This window comes from Carlito syrichta, unplaced genomic scaffold, assembly GCF_000164805.1.
Source record: "Carlito syrichta isolate Samal-C Ts95f unplaced genomic scaffold, Tarsius_syrichta-2.0.1 Scaffold115619, whole genome shotgun sequence".
Classification (NCBI taxonomy): Eukaryota; Metazoa; Chordata; class Mammalia; order Primates; family Tarsiidae; genus Carlito; species Carlito syrichta.
In genome coordinates, this window is record NW_007059715.1 from 230,379 (window position 1) to 252,497 (window position 22,119).

Sequence of the window (22,119 nt, forward strand, 5' to 3'; positions counted from 1 at the left end):
CACAAGCCTCCTTAGGAATAGAGGTTTTCTGTCCCTAACCCCTTAGACAGTTTTCATTCTTTGGGATTCTGAACTTTGCCTAGTAGAGGTGCATAGGTATGCTAGTCATCTTACATTCTTATTTTAGTCCTTGTTTTGAAAGAATACCATTAAATACCACAAAGAATGCAGTGGTATCTTTTACTTTTTTGGAAATTTACATTCTATTTCTTTTTTTTTGAGTTGGAGTCTCACTCTGTCACCCAGACTGGAGTGCAGTGGCTGCTCCCAGCCACCACAGCCTCGACCTGCTGGGCTCCGGAGATCCTTCCGCTTCAGCCCTCCAAGTAGCTGGAACTACAGGCGCGCGCTACCACGCCCAGCTCGTTTTTGATTTATTGTAGAGATGAGGTCTCGTCAAGTTGCCCAGGTGGGTCTTGAACCCGCGGGCTCAAGCAATCCACTCACCTTAGCCTCCCAAAGGCGCGGGATTACAGGCTGAGCCACTGAGCCCGGCTACATTCTATTTCAGGAGCAGTTTTCTTTCTTCCGAGTCGAAGTCTCACTTTGTTGCCCAGGCTAGAGGGCAGTGACTTCCTGCCACCATAGCCTCGACCTGCCGGTCTCAGGTGATCCTTCTGCCTTAGCCTTCCAAGTAGCTGGAACTATAGGCACACGCCACCATGCCCAGCTAATTTTTTTTTTTTAATTTATTGTAGAGATAAATTTATTGTAAATTTAAGTCTCGCCAGATTGCCAGGCTGGTCACAAACGCATGGAGTTAGGCAGTTCTCTCATCTCGGCCTCCCAAAGTGTTGGGTTCATAGGGGTGAGCCACTGCACCTGGCCTTCAGGGGCATTTTTTTTTTTTTTTGAGTCGGAGTCTCACTCTGTCCACCAGACTGGAGTGCAGTGGCCACTCCCGGCCACCACAGCCTCGACCTGCTGAGCTCCGGCGATTCTTCCGCCTCAGCCTTCCGAGTAGCCGGAATCACAGGCATGCACTACCACGCCCGGCTGATTTTTTTTGATTTATTGTAGAGATGAGGTCTTGCTGCCCAGGCGGGTCTCGAACCCGCAGGCTCAGGCAATCCGCTTACCTCAACCTCCCAAATGTGCGGGATTACAGGCTGAGCCACCGAGCCTGTCTTCAGGAGCATTTTTAATTTTAATTTTAATTTTTTAAATCTTTTTGTCTTTTATTTTGATAGAGATGAGGTCCTGCTGTGTTGCCCAAGTGAGTCTTGAACTCCTGGCCTCAAGCAATCCTCCACCTGGCCTCCCAAATTGCTGGAATTATAGATAGGTGCCACTGCGTTAGTCCCCATGGAGCCTTTTAAGAATTTAAAATGTTATTTAAGTAGCACAAGCATGGTCTTTTTAAAAGTCCAATTGTATTACAAAAGATTATAAATGAAAAATAATGTTCTAAACCTTCAGTTCCAATCTCAGTATGTTTACCCAGAAGAGGAATTCCTCCTATTTATTTCAGGGGTTTTTGCGGGTTTAGTTTAGTTTTGTTTGAGTTTTTGAGTCAGTTGCTCACTCTTTTGCCCAGGTTGGAGTACAGTGGTACTTTCATGGCTGCCACAGCCTCAACCTGCTGGGCTCAGGCTATTCTTCTGTCTCAGCTTTCCAAGTAGGTGATTTATTGTAGAGATGAGGTCTTGCCATGTTGCCCAGGCTAGTCTTGAACTGCTGGGCTCAGGTAGTCCTCTTGCCTTGGCCTCCCAAAGTGCTGGGATTATAGGTGTGAGTCTCCATGCCTGGCCTATTTTAGTGTTTTTTGTTTGTTCTGAGTTGGAGTCTTACTCTGTCGCCCAGGCTGGAGTGCAGTGGCACGCTCACGGCTACTGCAGCCTCAACCTGCTGGACTGAGGTGATTCTTCCACCTCAGCTTCTCAAGTAGCTGGAAATACAGGCGCACACCACCACTCCCAGCTAATTTTTTAGTTTATTGTAGAGACGAGGTCTTGCCAAGTTTCTAGGCTGGTCTTGAACCCCTGGGCTCAAACAATCCTCTCACCTTGGCCTCTCAAAGTTCTGGGATTGCAAGCATGAGCCACTGCGCCCGGCTATTTTAGTATTTATTAATACTTTTATTATTTATTTTTATTTTATTTTATTTTTTTGAGTTGGAGTCTCACTCTGTCGCCCAGACTGGAGTGCAGTGGCCGCTCCCAGCCACCGCAGCCTCGGCCTGCTGGTCTCCGGCGATCCTCCCACCTCAGCCTTCCGAGTAGCTGGAATTACAGGCATGCGCTACCACGCCCATCTGATTTTTTGATTTATTGTAGAGATGAGGTCTCGCTGCCCAGGCGGGTCTCGAACCCGCGGGTCTCGAACCCACGGGCTCAGGCAATTCACTCACCTCAGCCTCCCAAAGGCGCGGGATTACAGGCTGAGCCACCGAGCCCAGCTATTAATTTTATTTATTTACACAGTAGATCACATGTGTAATCCCAGCACTGTTGCGAAACAGCCACCGACCTGCATTGCAGGTTCATTTATACATGTTGTACGATAGTAATTTGTTGGGCATCTTCCATCTGGTATTTATCTGAGCAGACAGCGTAGTCTCATCTTTTTCTTTCCACATTAATAATAATGTAATTTATTGTCCAGTCTGTGCAGCTGTGAAACTGGGTGTGGTGGTGTGCGCTTGTAGTTCACATATTCTCTTTCTACATAACGCCAGCTAAGATATATATATATATATATTTTTTTTTTTTTTTGGTACAACTAATTTTATATTCCATCTCTTTATTTGCTTTTTTGTGTAATTTGATTGGAAAACTTCCATAAAGCATATGTTTTTGGAAAATTTGTACTGGCATGTTTGTCCTGTGAGGGGACTTCCGAGTACAAAGGGAAGGTACAGAATAATTGTGACTTTTGTAGCATTTTGAAATTGAAGTCTAGTTCCTATAAATTGCCACATGAAAATGTTAAACAATTATTTGGTCATTTAGAAGTAAAAGTATGTGTATATGTATGCATGTTCATATAGGAGTGCATATAACGCATAATATTTTTATAAATTTTCATATGTACTCGTTTATTTTTGCTCCCTTTCAAGCTTATAGCAGTAATTTAATTGGCTTGTAAATATCAGGGGAGCCAAAAAATGTATACGCATTTTAAGAGATATTGTCTATGTGTTACTTTTAGTTTGCCATAATCAGAAGTGTCTGAATGCTGACAGTAACCACTCTCAGCACCTCTTATAATTGCAGAAGTCAAATGTGACTTGTATTCATCTTTTATCGATATATATTGAGTATTACAATCTTAATACAGGTTTTTTCTTTCCTAAAATGTGTATATATATTTTTTCCACCCTCTGTATTTAATGGCAGCATTGAAGACTGATAGGAGAATTGAGCTGTGAGCTTACACAAAGCCTGCTGCATATCTTGAAATTGGCTTAACATGTTCCCATTTCTGATTGTTGAGAGAGTAAATACTTCTCCAGTAGTGGTTGGTCTTTATGAAGTATGAAGATTTGGTAGGTTTTAAGATAAACTACTAATGGCAAAATTAAACATTAAAATGGCACACACTCAGGATTCAAAAAGAAACACCAGTCAGTGGTGTTCCCTACCAGTTTTCCTTTCCCTGTCCACACCCAGACATAAGAGCTTTTGTGCTATTGCAGTTCCTGCCTTGAAATTTAGTTTATATTATTTGGTGTGTTTTGGACTAAGAGCCAAGCAAAATGAAAAATTAGAATCTAGATATTCTGGAAAGTTGTTTAAGTGCTAGTTTGCTTAACTATATTTCTGTAAACATACTGAATGAACAGTAAAATCCCTAGAGGGAAGATAATTTACAACCAATAAAACACTTAAATCTAACAATCTTTTTTTAATTCACAAATAATTATATAATGGGGGTGCCAAAAATGTATACTCAGTTTAAGAGATATTTGCTGTATTAGAAGTGTCTGGACGCTTGGTGGTAACTACTCTGAGCACCTCTTCTAATGAGAGAAGTTAAACATAACGTGTATTCATCTTATTATTGCAATCTTAATAGTTTTATCCTTTCTTTAAAAATGTGTGTGGTGATCGGGCGCAGTGGCTTGCGCCTGTAATTCCAGCACTTTGGGAGGCGCATGCGAGAGGATTGCCTAAGCCCAGGGGTTCGAGAGCAACCTGGGCAACTTGGTGAGATCTTGTTTCTACAATAAGTCAAAAAAAGGAAAAATAAGAAGCTAGGTGTGGTGGTGCATGCCTGTAGTTCCAGTTACTTGGAGGTCTGAAGCGGAAGGATTGCCTGAACCCAGCAGGTCGAGGCTGTGGTGGCCGTGTGCCACTGCACTCCAGCCTGAGAAACAGAGTGAGACTCTAACTCAACAACAAACAAATAAAAAAAGCCAAGTGTGGTGGATTAATCAAACAGTTAGCTGAGTGTGGCATGTGCCCATAGTTCCAGCTACTTGGAAGACTGAGGCGGAAGTATCGCCTGAGCCCAGCAGGTCAAGGCTGCAGTGTCTTTGAGTGTGCTACTGCTCTCCAGCCTGGGTGGCAGAGTGAGAGTCCAACTTAAAAAAAAAAAAAAAAATGTGTATACTTTTTTTGGGCACCCTCTATGTAGTAAGTTGTATATATTAAAATCTTGTGTATATTCATCTAGGCTGGACAGTGACTCATACCTGTAATCACAACCCTTTGAGTGGGCAAGGTAGGAGGATTGCTAGAGGTCAGGAGTCCGAAACCATTCTGGACAACATAGTAAGACCCTGTCTCTGCAAAAAAAAAAAAAAATTAGCCAATTGTGGTGATATGTACCTGTAGTCCCAGCTACTTTGGAGGCTGAGGTAGGAGGATTACATGAGGCCAGAAGTGAGCTATGATCACTTTAGTATACTCCAGCTTGGTCGACAGAGTGAGACCCTGTCTCTAAAAGTAAAATAAAAAATCTTAATCTAGATAAATCTAGGTCATGGGAGTGGAAGGACTGACCTCAAGGAGAAACCGCATTGCTATTCTGTGTTTATTTTCATCAATATGATATCCTGAAAAGGATGGGCAGGGTTTCAGGAAAGGAGAAAAGTGATGTCTCAGGATGAATTTGGCAGCAGTTTACCGAAGTTAGTGAAGCAAGAAGTATGTGGTTAACTCATTAAACAAGTGCCTGAACTACAGTGTCTCCCACTAAATCTTTTTTTTTCATTTTGGCCTGATTTTCACAATCAAGGATATACATAAAAAGCCAGCATACTGAAGGAACTTTCAAGTAGTGCTCAGGTAAACAGTATGTGAAGTTAAGAATCCAGCCATCTCCTTGGGTACAGTAATCCTAAATAAAACTATCATAATTATGATAAATCAGCTTTGTTTTAAGGGAAATTGAAGTGAACATAGACTTTGTGAGATGAGGGATCAAAGGTAAACTAATAAAATAACAACAAGGTAAAATGGAAGCTAACAGGACTAAGGAAAAAATGAAAGGACAGATAATAATTGTATAGAACTTGAAACCAGATTGGCAACAGGCAGAAATAAATTACAGAAAATAGAAATCTGGAAGACAGGAAAAGGGACAAGTAGGGAATTAGCAAATAAATGGTAGACATGGAAGACAAATTAACAGCGACTGGCAAATTAACAAGCACCCTCTTAATAACATAGGACCTTGGAGTTATTAATACCCAGATGGCATTTCAAAAGAGAAAGTTAATGTTTAGAAAACAACCTAGTAACTGCTAAACTTCAAGTATAAAGAAAGAAATCCTGTATGTGCCAGAAAGAAAGGATTTGAATTATAAAATGAGAAAAATTGTTTTGGTTACAGACCTCCTTAGTAATAGCAGGTAACAGGAAAATGGAACACCGTCTATAGAAAGTACATTGAGGAGGGAAGGATTTTAGCCAAAGCGAGTATTCAAGTACATTTAAAGATTAGAATTATGTCTAAGTGATTTTAGGCAATCAAGTTTAGGAGGCAAAGAACAGTTTTTATTATTCTTGAAAGAAAAGCTATACAATGTAAAAACAATGTAATTAATGGAAAAGTTATATAATATTATAATCTGCTGGGAAAACTCTACCTAAAACCATAGGTTTGTATAGAGTAGGAAGAACTATGTATTGTTTGTTTGTTTGTTTGTTTGTTTGAGTTGAAGTCTCATTCCATTGCCCAGACTGGAGTGCAGTGGCACGCTCCCAGCCACCGCAGCCTTGGCCTGCTGGGCTCTGGCGATTCTTCTGCCTCAGCCTTCCGAGTAGCTGGAATTATAGGCACGTGCTACATGCTGGGCTGATTTTTTTTTATTTATTGTAGAGACTGAGGTCTCACCAAGTTGTCTGGGTGGATCTCAAACCTGCTGGCTCAGGCAATCCACTCACTTCAGCCTCCCAAAGCGCTGGGATTACAGGCTGAGCCAACAAGCCTGGCCTGTGTATTATTTAAATTTGATAAATTAAGAAAGAATGACCATCATTAATAAAACAAGCAACAGATGCTGGTGAGGATGCAGAGAAAAAGGAATGCTTCTACACTGCTTGTGGGAATGCAAGCTTGTGGGAATGCTCTTTGGAAGACAGTGTGGTGACTTCTGAAAGAACTAGAAATTGACCCTCTATATGACCTAGCAATCCCCCTATTGGGAATATACCCAGAGGAACTAAATCATTCTACAAAAAAGATACCTGCTCATGTATGTTTGTTGCAGCTCTATTCACAGTAGCAAAAACATGAAACCAAGCATGCTGCTTGCCCATTGAAGCTGGACTGGATTTTTTTAAAATGTGGTACATATACACAATGAAATATTATACAGCCATAAAGAAGGACAAGTGTATGGACTTTGCAGCAACTTGGGTGGATTTAGAATCGATTATACTCAGTGATCTATTACAGAAACAAAGAACAGAGTACCATATATTCTCACTCATAAGTGGACCCTGGACAATTATAATACTATAAAAAAGGAATTGGTAGTAGTGGAAAACTGTCGGGAGGGGGATGGGAATGGCAGTTGAAGGAAACTGCTAGAGGAGGGAGGGGCACACCTCATCAACAAGGGTACCTGCATAATCAATGTTTGGATACCCAACCCTGATTTGTACCCCACATCTTTATAATAAAAAATAAAATAAAAGTAATAAAATATATAGGTTTAGACTGAGCATGATGCTCACTCCAGTAATCTCACCATTTTGGGAGGCAAGCGGATTGCTTGAGGTCAGGAGTTGGAGACCAGCCTGGACAACACAGACCCAGTTTCTATTTTAAAAAATAAAAGAAAGCAAAATAGGTTTACTTATTAAATTACGTGGCCGGGCATAGTGGCTCATGCCTGTGATCCCAGCACTTTGAGAGGCTGAGGCAGGAGGGTTGCTTGAGGCCATGAGTTTAGAGACGAGACTGAACAATGTAGACCTGGTTTCTTTTTTCTTTTTTTTTTGAGTTGGAGTCTCACTCTGTCGCCCAGGCTGGAGTGCAGTGGCACACTCACAGCCACCGTAACCTCGACCTGCTGAGCTTGGGCGATCCTTCCGCCTCAGCTTTCCAAGTAGGTGAAACTACAGGCTTCTGCTACCAAACCCGGCTAATTTTTTAATTTATTGTAGAGACGAGGTCTCATCAAGTTGCCCAGGCTGGTCTTGAACACATGGGCTCAAGCAGTCCTCTCACCTCAGTCTCCTAAAGTGCTGGGATTACAGACTTGAGCCACCACACCTGGCCTCCTAGTTTCTATTTAAGAAAGAAGAGAGAAGGGAAGGGGAAGAGGGAGAGATCCTCATAGTAAAAAAATTTATAAAAGTATTTAGAAAAATTAGCCGAGTGTGGTAGTGCACACCTGTAGTTCCAGCTACTTGGAAGGCTGAGGTGGAAGGATCGCCGGAGCCCAGCAGGTCGAGCTGCGGTGGCTGGGAGAGGTCACTGCACTCCAGTCTGGGCGACAGAGTGAGACTCCAACTCAAAAAAAAAAAAAAAAAAAGTATTTAGAGACTATATACCAATTGAAACAATGATACTTTATTCTTGGCTAGGAAGACAATGTTATAGAGTCAGTTTTTCCTTCAATCAGTATACTTTTGATGTAATTATAAAGAAAGCCGCCACATAATTTTTTAATTTTAACAAAATGATTACACATTAACTTGTAAAGTAAGTATGGAACTATAGCCAATAATGATAAAGAAACCGTTAGCAGTTATTGGGAATTTATCAAAACTACAAGAGCAGATAAATTAAGGAAATAAAATGGATGGTCTAGAATTAAGCTTCTCTGAATATGAAAATTTGGTATATGGATAACAGATCAGTCGAGACAGGTTAATCATACTTTTTAAGTATTTGAGCAATTATTATAAGATGCCTTTGGACACTAGGGCTGCATCAATAATAAAATAGTTCTTTCAGGATTTACATTCTGTCCGAGAAAACACAAAGGGTGATTACTGAGTTATTAATGTGTTAAGGGTTACAAAGGAGTGTAAAGTATCAGTAGAATCAAGGGACCGTACCTAATTATGAGCTGTCAGAGAAGGCTTTTTTGAGAAAGTGATGTTTAAGTTGAAACCTGAAGGTAGGAAAAAGCGTTCAATGAAACACCCTTTAGTAAATGGTTAGTTATTTGGATTGAAATGAAATGGAATCCAGGCTTTACTCTTTATTGTACAAAATTAAATTTTAAGTCAATTTTATCTATCTAATCTCTTATCTTTTTTTTTTTTTTTTTTGAGTTGGAGTCTCACTCTGTCGCCCAGACTGGAGTGTCGTGACCGCTCCTGGCCACCGCAGCCTCGACATGCTGCTGGGCTCCAGCGATCCTTCCGCCTCAGCCTTCCAAGTAGCCGGAATTACAGGCATGCGCTACCACGCCCGTCTGATTTTTTGATTTATTGTAGAGATGAGGTCTCGCTCCCCAGGCGGGTCTCGAACCCACGGGCTCAGGCAATCCACTCACCTCAGCCTCCCAAAGGCGCGGGATTACAGGCTGAGTCACCGAGCCCGGCTTCTTACCTTTTTTTTTTTTTAGTAAGAGTCTTACTCTGTTGCCCAGGTTGGAGTACGGTGGCTTAGCCATAGCTACCGCAGCTTCTTCCTGGTGGACTCGGGATCCTTCTGTATCAGCTTCCCAAGTAGTACAGTTGTGGGCCACCACACCTGGCTGATTTTTTGATTTACTGTAGAGATGAGGTGTCACCATGTTGCCCAAGCTGGTCTGGAATCCATGGGCTCAGATAGTCCTCTGTCTCAGCTTCCTAAAGTACTGGGATTATAGGTGTGAACCAGCATGCCCAGCTTCAGCCAGCAGTTTTGATATAAACAGTTTAAAGGAAAGATCTCAATCATTAAATAATTTTCATTAAAAATCTTTGCGTACAGAGCTTTTCTAAAGCTTGGTATGAAATCCAGAAATCACAGTGGAGTTGCATGATAAACTTGCTCATATAAAAATTTTAAAGTGGCAATTAAACATAGTTGAAATCCAAGTTAGAAACGGGAAAGAAAACAACCCTGGAGACATTACTCTTCTGGTTTACTTGCTAGATTCTTATAAAATAATAGGGGATATAGGAAGGCTGAGATGGAAGGATCGCCAGAGCCCAGCAGATCGAGGTTGCAGTGGCCAGGAGCATGCCACTGCACTCCAGTCTGGGCAACAGAGTGAGACTCCAACTCAAAAAACATTAATAATAATAATAGGGAATAATAGCTCCACAGAAAAACAAATATGTTCAGCCTCACTAATAATCAAATACAACTTAAGTGTACATATTTTTCCACCATCAGAGGGGCCAAGATTTTAATCTAGGATTGTTTATATGTGGAAAACATCTAAATATCTCAGTGTAATGTTGGTTTAATGTATTATAGTAAATACCTACGGTAGAATATTATGCAAAAACAAAAAACACTGTAGATGTCTTTAATTACAGATATCTTTTAAGTATTATTTAATGTAGAAGCAGAGTATAAATCTGAAGTATGGTATTATTTATGTGAAATTATAAGTATATGTCTTTGTGACTCCATATGCAGACAGTGCTGTTTAGCAAGTTAACCAAAGTAGGGAAAGTCATTAGTTCCATGTATTCAAATTTTCGATGACAATTTATCCTTGTGAGCATGAATATTTTTATAAAACAATGTTTAATTGGTTCACGAATTCATATTTAGTTTTAGTCTCTTCTACTTTTCAGATAAAACTTAGCATATTGTGTTTTCTCAGAGATAGCATTTGTAGGAAAGCCTTTGGTTTTCTGCTGTAAATATATTCTGATTACCTAACATCAAAGACTACTTTGAGTTCCTGACAAGTTTGAGTCCCCTTTTATAATGTGTTAGCATTTTGTTTGATAATTTGCTTATTTCTCTGAAATGTGCTATAGTAAAAGTATTTATAGATAGTAGTCTTAGAGTGATATGGTCTGTTCTTGCTTCAGTTATTTTTTATGGAGATATAGTAATAAGCACTTTGACACAAAGCCTGAACAAGACCTTCATTAAAAATATTGGAAATCTTTTTTGTGTATTATTTTTTAAACTGAGAATCTCCTGTTTGTATGTAAAAGACATCGCAGGTTGTACTCTTGTTTTACCTCTCTCTCTTTTTTTTTAATCTGTTGCTTTTCCCTGTAGAATACTAAAATATTTCAGGAGGCCAAGGACCTTGTCTCATTTGAATTGATGGGAAACATTTTGTTGGGTATTTGCTGTATCTTCTGTTAAGAGATTTGCAGTTTAGTTAAAACTCTAATTAGTACTTGACATAAGATACTTTTGGTATCTTAGATATTAAATTACTTCTGAATATTTAGATATATATCTTATGAAAAGCAAATATAGATAATTCATTTGATATAAAAATGTTTTAAAATCTACTTTTTGTTTCTTCCTTCCCTTTCTCAGTAAATTAAAAATATTTCAAAAGAATATTTAGAAAGCAAGTTTATTATGTAGAATGAGACATGTAATTTTATTTTTAAGTGACTTCTGGGATAAGGTATGCTTTGTTAAGTGGTTTACTAAACTTACTAATAAAATGAATTCATTTGTATAAAGTACAGCCTAGTCATTTAAAATACCATTACTTTTCACAGATACCACTAGCAGTAGCACAACTTTCATCCTTAGGTTTTAGTTGTAATGTTAAAATACTAATATCTTCACTTCCCAGTACTCTGATTTGAAAACAGTTTAAAAAAGAGCATCGAACTCAATCTACTTTCTTATGTGTATGCATATATGTACACATATACATACAAGTACACACACCTTTATTTACTACAATTTGTAGCCATATAGCTCTCATTTCTTCTGAGCAATAAGGTTAGGATCTTGGTTTTTATTTCATTTTAGTTACTTGCTTTTCCCTATAGAAATTCAGGTTTTTGGAGAGCTCGAACAGTGTGCTTTTGCTGGGCTCTCATCCTTTCTGTTTAAATAATGCAGGTACTTTGATGGAAACCTGGAGAAGCTCTTTGCTGAGTGTCATGTAATTAATCCAAGTAAAAAGTCTCGAACACGCCAGATGAATACAAGGTCATCAGCACAGGATATGCCTTGTCAGATCTGCTACTTGAACTACCCTAACTCGGTGAGTATCTGGTAGTTTAAGGCTAGCACTGACTCTGTATTTCAGAGGTTAAATCAACTTTAATTATTTAAAGAAAGGAAAATCTATGGATCTGGGAGTAGTAACCTATAAGCAGTTAACCTATCAATGTATTAAGGATAGAGAAATCTTTTTTTTTTTTTTTTGAGTTGGAGTCTCACTCTGTTGCCCAGGCTGGAGTGCAGTGGCACGCTGATGGCCACTGCAGTCTTGACCTTCCACCTCAGCCTTCCAAGTAGCTGGAACTATAGGCATGTGCCACCATGCCCAGCTAATTTTTGATATATTGTAGAGATGAGGTCTTGCCAAGTTGCCCAGGCTGGTCTCGAACCCGTGGGCTCAGGCAGTCCTCTCACCTAAGCCTCCCAAAGTGCTGGGATTACAGGAGTGAGCCATCACGCCTGGATAGAAAGATTAATAAATAATACATAATACATTAAGGATAAGGAAAGAATAAGATCTTGGTTCCTCCAACCCCTGTTTGGGTTTTTTTTTTTCCTTTTCTTCTTTTTTCTTTTTTTTTCTTTGAGTCAGAGTCTCACTCTGTCACCCAGGCTGGAGTGCAGTGGCTCAGTCACAGCTCACCACAGCCTCTACACCTCTACATATTGGGCTCAGGTGATTGATCCTTCCGTCTCAGCCTTCCAAGTAGTTAGGATTACAGGTACGCGCCACCACGCCTGGCTAATTTTTGTGATTTATTGTAGAGATGAGATCTCACCAAGTTGCCCAGGCTGATCTCGAACCCCTGGGCTCAGGGCAATCCTCTCGCCTCAGCCTCCCAAAGTGCTGGGATTACAGGCTGATACACTGCACCCAGCCATTTTTTTTTTTCAAGGCTAGCTAAAAACACTTATAAAATACTATTGGCTAGGAAACTTTCAGGATTCTTCAAAAGGCCAGGTGTGGTAGCTTAAGCCTGTAATCCCAGCACTTTGGAAGACTGAGATGGGAGGATTGCTTGATCCCAGAGTTTAAGACCAGCCTGGGCAGCATAGCAACACCTTGTCTTTATAAAAAAATGAAAAAATTAGCATGGTGGCGCACCCGCCTGTACTCCCAGCTACTTGGGGGACTGAGGCAGAAGCATTAAGACAGAGTGAGACCTCCTGACTTGAAAGAGTTTCACTTATTCAAATCCATTTAAATAGAGATTAAGTATTACAAGTAGGGATCAAGTTGGAACAGAACCAGGAATAATAGGAATAGAGCCGAATAAGTTAATCTCTTAAGTACAAATATTCCTTTTGAAAATTTATTGAACTGAGATTTTACTTTAGAGTGTTTAGTAAAGAAGTTTTAGGCTCATATAAACATAATCTTCCTATGAAGGCCTTACATTATTAATAACTGTAGGAAAATTATATTTATAGCATAAAGTTGTCAGTTACTTGAAATGCAACTTTTTTCCTTTTTTTTGGATTTGGAGTCTCACTCTACCGCCCAGGTTGGAGTACAGTTGCTCAATCACAGCTCACCACGGCCTCTGCATCCTGGGCTCAGGTGGTCAGTCCTTCTGTCTTAGCCTTCCAAGGAGCTGGAACTAAAGGTGCATGCCACCATGCCCAGCTACTTTTTGGATTGATTGTAGAGATGAAGTCTTTCTAAGTTACCCAGGCTGATCTTGAACACTTGGGCTCAGGCAGTCCTCTCGCCTCTGCCTCCCAAAGTGCTGGCATTACAGGCATGAGCCACCATGCCTGGAATTTTTTCTTTTTAGTAATAAAATAAGAAGGGTTTTCACTATGTACCTAGGCCGGTCTCAGACTTCTGGCCTCAAGTGCTCCCATTGCCTTGGCCTCCCAAAATGTGGTTGGATTATAGGCATGAGCTACCACTCCTGGTTGAAATTCAACTTTTAAGATGTTTCCAGATATCTGAGAAATAACTTAATTCTACAATAATTATAACTGTCCTCTGTCTTTGCTGTAGTACTTAAGCAGCTCTTTCTAATAATTACTATATACCAGGTCTCTAGCCACCAGTATTTTATTTATTTATTTATTTGTTTGTTTGCTTGTTCAATTATTTATTTATTTAGTGACAGTCTCATATTGCCCAGGCTGTCTGGAGTGTAGTGGCTATTGAGAGGCACAATCGTAGCACACTGTAAACTCAAACTACTGGACTCAAGCAATCCTGCTGCCACGGCCTCCTGTAACTACAGGTATACTACTGTGCCTGGCTAGTATTATATTTATAGCAAGGGTTTTTCATTTTCTAATCTTAGAGTTTTACATGTGTATCTCTAATGGTGCCTATTTGCAGGAAGCCACTTTGTTCACGTGTACAGGCGATTAGAAAAGGAGTCTTAAAAGAAAGTGAAGTACTTTCGGAGAAGTAGAATGATTAGTTAGTTAGAGTAATGTAAAGTACTGAACTGAATTTTCAAATTCTCAAGTTTCGATCTTAGTTCTAGCACTAAATATTTGGCGTGGGAGTAGGTAAGTCATTTGTTATCACCGGGTTTCAGTTTCTTTATTTTTCAAATGACTTGAATGAGATATTTTTTCAAATCACTTCCAACCTGAGAAGTGTATCATTTCCCTCTCCCTAAATCACAATCCTAACTTGAATATTTTTGAAAATCAGGACTACTGTTAAAATACATTAAATTCATGTTTTGACCATTGTATTATCTTTACCAGATTGTCTTTGTTATTTCATATTTATATAGTGCTTATAATTTAAATGTTTCTGCAAGGTAATACTGAGACTCAAATGACTTGTTCTGGGTTATGCAAGGTTTTCTTATTCCTTGGCAGTTTTCCTCCTCTTCTATTATAGCCAGTTCCTCCTTAATTTAAATCTTGAGTACTGAAGCTAGCTGCTTATAAATATCTACTGTAACTTTCTCAGTGTTCTTTATATTGTCTAACAGTTTCAACAAACTAGAGTTGAAAATTATGACTTGAGATTTGCAGTGTAAATTTTTTCTTTGTACTTCTGGTAAAGGAGAAACTTACTATTCATACAGCACACCAGGCCCTATTCTAAGTGTTAGAAACATAATGGAGAATAAATACATAATCCCTATCTTCAAATAATTTGCAGGATAGTTGAGCAGATAAGTGAAATGACGTATTTGGAAAGAATGGTTAGGTGCTTTGAGAGGGCAAATAAATACTAGATATGATGCTGTGGGAACATGTTAGAGGAACACCTAATCCAATTTTTGATCAAGTAGGATTTCCCATAGAAACTGACATCTACTAGCCTTCCTGGCAAACCAGGAAGATGTAGCAATACAGAAGCCATAGAGAGAAAGTATACTTTCAGTAATCAGAGAATGGTAAATCGTGCTTAAAGCTTCAAAGAAAATGATTAAAAAGTGAATTTGGAAGTAAGTTATTTTAAGAAGTGAGGTAGGATGGGAAAACAGACTGCATGCGTTGACGGGATCTGACTTGAAATGGAGAAAGGAGGTGGAAGCAAAATACATAAATGAATTACTTTTTAAAAGAAATATTCTGCCCAGGCATGGCGACTCACGCCTGTAACCCCACTTTGGGAGGCAGAGGCAAGAGGATTGCCTGAGCCCAGGGATTCAAGACCAACCTGGGCATCATGGTGAGACCTCATCTCTACAATAAATCAAAAAAATTAGCCTGACATGGTGGCCTGTAGTTCTAGCTATTTGAAGTCTGAGGTGGAAGAATTGCCTGAGCCCAGCAGGTCGAGGGCAATAGAATGAGACGACTCTGGTTCAAAAAAAAAAAGAAAGAAAGAAAGAAAAGAAATTTGCCAACATGGGATCAAGTAAATGAAAGAGTTACAGAAACTATACTAAGCATCATGAAAAATAGTAATCATGACCAAACTAGGACTTCTTTTCTCATAATTTATACACAAGTGAAGGATAATTGTAGCCTCTTCAGTTTTGGAAGTCATTGTCACCTGAAATTCTTTATGAATTTCAGTTTTACATTGTTAATTGGTTAAATGTTTTCTTACATTGCATAACTCTCATCTTTCACTTCCATTCTCTTCAAACATTTATACATTCATTTATATATATCTTCATACCTTTATCCTTCTAGAAAGCAATTTTTGCTTTATATAGTGCTACACACAAGCAGAGTTTTTATTTGCTTATTTGTTTGTTTGGAGCTGGATTCTCACTCTGTCACCCAGGCTTGAGTACAGTGGCACCAGCACAGCCTGACCCAGCCTCGACCTCCTGGTCTCCAGTGATCCTTCCACCTCAGACTCCCAAGTAGCTGGTACTACAGGCATGCGCTACCATGCCCAGCTAAATTTTAGATTTTTTTTTTTTTTGTAGAGATGATGGCTCCTATGTTTCCTAGGCTGGTCTTGAACCCTTGGGTTCAAGCAATCCTCCTGCCTTTCCCTCCCAAAATGCTGGGATTATAGGCACGAGCGACTGTGCCAGGCCAAGTAGGTTTTTAAATAAATGCTTTTGGTAGCTTCGTTTGTAACATCTTAGAGTTCACTATCCTGGGTGTTCTCTCTTTTGAAAACATTTTTCTGGACTGGGTGCGGTGACTCACGACTATAATCCCAGCACTTTGGAAAGCCAAGGTGAGAGGATTGCCTGAGCTCGTGAGTTCAAGACCAGCCTGGGCAACATGGCAAGACCTCATTTCTACAGCAAATCAAGAAAAATAAACCAGGCATGGTGGCATGTGCCTGTGGTTTCAGCTACTTGGAAACCTGACGCAGAAGGATCACCTGAGCCCAGGTTGAGGCTGTGGTGGCCGTGAGCGTGCCATTGCACTCCAGCCTGGTTGGCAGAGTGAGACTGCAACTCAAAAAAAAAACAAAACAAAAGAAAACACTTTTCTGAGACTTTGTAAATTCCTACATCCTCCTCCCTCACATATAAGCACACCTGTGTTGTAGCCAATGCAGAGGTTTTTGTTTGTTTTAGCACAGCAGTAGTTACTCACTTTATAATAAATGTTTTGGATCAAAGAAGTTTAAGATGGAACTGTACTAATCTATCACTCTACTGGAAAATCTAGCTTGGACTATAGTATCTTTTTTTTTTGAGTTGGAGTCTCAGTCCGTCGGCCCACGCTGGAGTGCAGTGGCATGCTCATGGCCACCTCAGTGTCGGCCTGCTGGGCTCAGGCAATCCTTCCGCCTCAGCCTTTCAAGTAGCCGGAATCACAGACATGTGCTATCGTGCCCGGCTAATTTTTAAAAATTTATTGTAGAGATGAGGTCTCGCCAAGTTGCTCAGGCTGTTCTCGAACCCGTAATCCCAGCACTTTGGGAGACCAAGGCGAGAGGATTGCCTGAGCCCAGGGTTTCGAGACCAGCCTGAGCAACTTGGCAAGACCTTGTCTCTACAATAAATCAAAAAAATTAATTGGGCTTGAGGTGGCAGTGTCACCTGAGCCCAGCAGTTCAAGGCTGCAGTAACTGTGATCATGCAACTGCACTGCAACCTGGCAACAGATTTGAGTCTCCGACTGATAAAAAGAAAGAAAGGAAGAGAACATGTGATCTAAGTCCAACCCTGTCTTCCTTTTTACCCCATTCCATTTTACACACAAGGTAATTGATGCCTATATTACTTACTCAGTTTATAACCAAAGTGACTTCATCTTTAGAAACTACATGGACAACTTCTAATGGAAGAAAGATAATTCTTAATGTTCTTACTGCTGTTTGACATTAGTTGCTGTGTATGTACAGTGACAGACATAAACAAAACCTTTAAGAGTGTGTATGAGCTGGGCTCGGTGGCTCAGCCTGTAATCCCACGCCTTTGGGAGGCTGAGGTGAGTGGATTGCCTGAGCCCGCGGGTTCGAGACCCGCCTGGGCGGCGAGACCTCATCTCTACAATAAATCAAAAAATCAGCCGGGCGTGGTAGCACATGCCTGTAATTCCGGCTACTTGGATGGCTGGAGGCGGAAGGATTGCCGGATCCCAGCAGGTCGAGGCTGCGGTGGCCGGGAGCCGCCACTGCACTCCAGTCTGGGCGACAGAGTGAGACTCCAACTCAAAAAAAAAAAAAGAGTGGGTATGTTCTTTGAGTTTCTCTAGGTGCATTAGTTTCTGTCATATATAGTACTGGATATACTTATAATATATTCTTTCTTGATCAGACTTATTTATGCCATAAACAGAAATAAGTTTAGTGAATCAGTAATCCCTTTGAGATAGAGAAAAGCCTGGGGAGCCAAGTAGGTGAGCATGAGGTAGTAAGGGAACAAACATCAGAGGAGAAGGAGGGAAAGGGAAGTAAGACAGGAAGAGATCAGACACAGGAAGAGATCAGACACACAATATGTGCCTTTTGCTTTATTGTTAGATAATGCATCTGTGCCTTATTTTTCTAATTTATCTTGTTTAATCTATCTGATTAGAAATTTATTGAAAAATAAGTTTTTAAAGAATAAAAAAGCTTTTTTTTTTTTTTACATCAGACAGGTAACCTGCCAACTTTCTTCACAAGGTTTGAGGGCGGCACATTTCACACAAGTGGAAACCTTGTCATTCCACTTATGAACAACTATAGGATCTCTTTTTATCTACTCTTATAATGATCTAAGACTACAAGTCACTAAGATTGTAACTTAAAAAGATCACTTAGTAACCACTGGACCATTAATCTCTCAGTTTTAAGGATTCTTATTTGAAAAAGCACATAGGTATGCGTATATGTTTTTAAGTTTAGAATAAAACATTTTAGAGTTTATATGTTTTCTGAGTTGGAGTCTCACTCTGTTACCCAGGTTGGAGTGCTGTGGCACACTCATGGCCACCATAGCCTCGACCTGCTGGGCTCAAGCCATCTGTCCGCCTCAGACTTCTAAGTAGGCACTCGCTACCAAGCCTGACTTATTTTTCTTTATTGTAGAGGCGAAGTCTCACCAAGTTGCCCAATCTAATCTTTAACCCCTGAATTTAGGCAATCCTCTCGCCTCAGCCTCCCAAAGTGCTGGGATTACGGGCTTGAGCCGCTGCGCCCAGCAGTTGATATGCTTATCATATTTGTCTTTTATGGAATACCCCTTCTCATAATAGCTTTGAAAATCAAGGACTCGGCTGGGCACGGTAGCTCATGCCTATAATCCCAGCACTTTGGGAGGCAGAGGTGAGGATTGCCTGAGTCCACCCACAAGTTCAAGACCAGCCTGGGCAACTTGGTAAGACCTCATCTCTACAAAAAAATAAATAAATAAAATTAATCGGGCATGGTGGCCCGTGCCTGTATTTGCAGCTACAGGGAAGGCTGAGGTGGAAAGATCACCTGAGCCCAGCAGGTCGAGACTGCGGTGACCGTTCACGTGCCACTGCACTTCAGCTTGGGTGACAGAATGAGACTCCAACTCAAAAATAAAAATAAAAAAAAGGATGACTTGCGTATTTGGAGATAGAATAATAAATAGGAAAATATTGAAGAAGAAGAGGAGATTGGCAGAAGAGCAGAGTGAGGACTAGTTCTACCAAATACAAGAATAGACAGAGCAGTGGACAGGATAGCATCAAAATGCATGAGGAGAATTTAATGTGTTATAGAGGCAGCATTTGAAAAAAGGTGGATTATTCAATGTATGTTGTAAGAACAACTTTGTTGCCATCTGTGGTAGAAACTTAGATTCCTGCCTAGCTCCTTACAGCAAAGTTGAATAATTCCAAAACCATATATTTAAAGACTGATATGTTTCAGTCTGGACGAGGTGGCTCATGCCTCTAATCCCAGAACTTTTGGGAAGCTGAGGAGGAATGATTGCTTGAGCCAGGGAATTCAAGACCAGCCACTATGGGCAACATAGTGAGACCCCATCTCTACAAAAAGTTTAAAAGATATCTTGCCTGGTACTATGCACCTGTAGTCCTATCTATTCAGAAGGCTGAGTTGGGAGGATCATTTGAGCCCAGGAGAGTGAGGCTGCAGTGAGCTGTGATCACACCACTGCTCTCCAACCTGGGTGACACAGTGAGACCCTGACTGATGATTATACATTTCACTGTATATAAATAAAGAACTTTACATGGCAACAAAATATTCAGAATTGAAACTGAGAGAAAACATCTTCCATGCTTATACATGGCCAATCCCCTAAATAAAGTTCTGCTAAATAATTAAGGGAAAAAACTCAGGAAAAAAATGGGCAATATATTTGAAGAGCATATATAGAAAAATAAATCTTTATTGTAAAATTTTTTAAGTATTAAAATCACTCATAATAAAGGAAGTTAAAAAGCTAATGAAGTTAGTTTTTAATTGGCAAAGACCAAGGAGTTGTATACTACTTATGTATACTGTAATATATAGTATATAGAGATATACATATGTAGACATGCAAACTATATATATTATATATATATAAAATATATATACTATACTACATTAACATTGGTGTGAGAAGCCAAATACTCTTGGACAGTATAAATGGCTACAACCTCTTTGGAGGGAAACCTGGTACTATCTATCAAATTGTAAGTGTGTGCTTATTATTATGTCACTTCTACAAATGTGTCCCTAGATACATTTATAGGATCACAAAGTTATATATATAGTCAATGCAATAGCATAGTTGGGGGAAAAAAGGAAGTCTTAATGTTCATTAATAGTGGACTGTTAAATAAAATTGTGGTATTTTCACATATATACTTTGTCTCTTTTTTCTTTTGAGTCTGAGTCTCTCTGTTTCCCAGCCTGAAGTACAGTGGCACACTCACAACCACCGGGGCCTTGACCTGCTGGGCTCAGGCAATCCTCTCACTTCAGCCTTTCAAGTAGCTGGAACTAGAGGCACGTGCCACCACATCCAGCTAATGTTTTTGATTTATTGTAGAGACGAGGTCTTGCCAAGTTGCCCAGGCTGGTCTCGGACCTGTGAACTCAGGCAATCCTCTTGCCTCTGCCTCCCAAAGTGTTGGGATCACAGGCATGAGCCACCGCACCTGGTTTCATATACATACTTTAAAAAGAGACAAACCCATGTTTAACAGCGTAGTGCCACATCAAAAATCTATTAAATTTTAAAAATAGAAACAACAAGGTAAAGAAGAGAGTCTGTGTATATGTAGTGCGTTAGAATACCTATGGAAGAATATGTAACAAGTTGGAAATCGCAGTTGCCTTTGGGTAGAAAAAACAAAGGACACAGATGGGAATGAGGGAAACTTTTTTGCAACATGAAGTCTAAACTCACACTCTTTAAAAACTTTTTTTTAATTTAATTTGGGAGTCTAACTTTGTCACCCAGGCAGGAGTGTGGTAGCATGTTCTTGGCCACGCCAGTGTCGACTTGCTGGGCTCCAGCAGTTCTTCTGTGTCAGCCTTCCAAGTAGCTACAGGCATGTGCTACCATGCACGGCTAATTTATTGATTTGTTGTAGAGACGAGGTCTCACCAAGTTGCCCAGGCTGGTCTCGAAGCCCTGAACTTAGGCAACTCTCTTGCCTCAGCCTCCGAAAGTGCTGGGTTTACAGGCTTTAGCCACTGCACCCAGCTAAAAGATTACTTTTATTCTTAGCTATTCCAAATAAATCTTTTAATTTGCTGTAACATTTTATTTTCTAGGTTAACTACATTCCATACAGTTGCATAAAATTCTGTATTTGTGTGACATTTTTAATGTAATAGGCTTACTCAGATATAATTCACATAATATCCAAGTCACCCATTTAAAATGTTTTTTAGTGTATTCAGAGTTGTGCAGCCATCACAATTAATTTTAGAATGCTTTTATAACCCCCACAAAGAAACCTTTTACATTTTACCCTTTTACATTCACTCCCAACACTCCCAGCCCTAAACAACCACTCATCTATTTTTTTTTCCCTCTTTCTTCTTTTATTTTGTTTTTGTTTTTTTGGGACAGTGTCTCACCATATTGCCCAGGCTTGAGTGTAGTGGTACAATCATGGTTCACTAAACATTGAGCTTCTGGGCACAAGCGATCCTCCTGCCTCAGCCTCCTGAGAAATTGGGACTACAGGCACATAAAAAAATATCTAATTTTTACATTTTTTGTATAGATATGGTCTTGCTGTTTTGCCCAAGCTGGTCTTGGACTCCTGGCCTCACCCAGTCCTCCTACCTTGGCCTCCCATAGTACTGGGGTTACAGACTTGAGCCACTGTGCCCAGACTGTTTTCTTTTTTAGCAGATTTACCTATTCTGGACTTTTCATATAAATAGAATCAAACAACATGTGGTCTTTTGTGACTGGCTTCTTTCACTTAACATAATGTTTTAAAGGTTCATCTGTGTTGTACCATGTATCAGTACTTTATTCCTTCTTTTGACTGAATAACTTTGATTATATGGATATTCCACATTTTATTTGTCCATTCATTATTTGATAGACATCTGGGTTTTCATTTTTTGGCTATTATGAATATTGCTGCAGTGAGCACTTGTGTGCCAGTTTTTATGAGGATGTATATATAAGAGTAGAATTGCTAGATCATGTGGTAACTGTTGAATATTTTGAGGAACTGCCCGATTTTTTCCAAAGTTGCTGCACCATTTTACGTTCCTATCAACAGTATATGAGGGTTCCAGTTTTTCCACATCCCCTCCAACACTTATTATTTGTCTTTTTTTTTTTTTTTTTTCCTGAGTTGGAG

The 22,119-nt window shown here is 39.9% G+C and overlaps 1 protein-coding gene across 1 annotated transcript in view; it reads left to right on the top strand.

Annotated features, from left to right (window-relative positions):
* ARIH1 (ariadne RBR E3 ubiquitin protein ligase 1) overlaps positions 1 to 22,119 on the top strand; it is a 114,274-nt gene that overhangs the window by 49,153 nt on the left and 43,002 nt on the right. Inside the window, exon 4 of the mRNA XM_021706058.1 lies at positions 11,395 to 11,539. Within this exon, the coding sequence (XP_021561733.1) occupies positions 11,395 to 11,539 (145 nt within the window). The remainder of the gene's footprint in view (positions 1 to 11,394; positions 11,540 to 22,119) is intronic.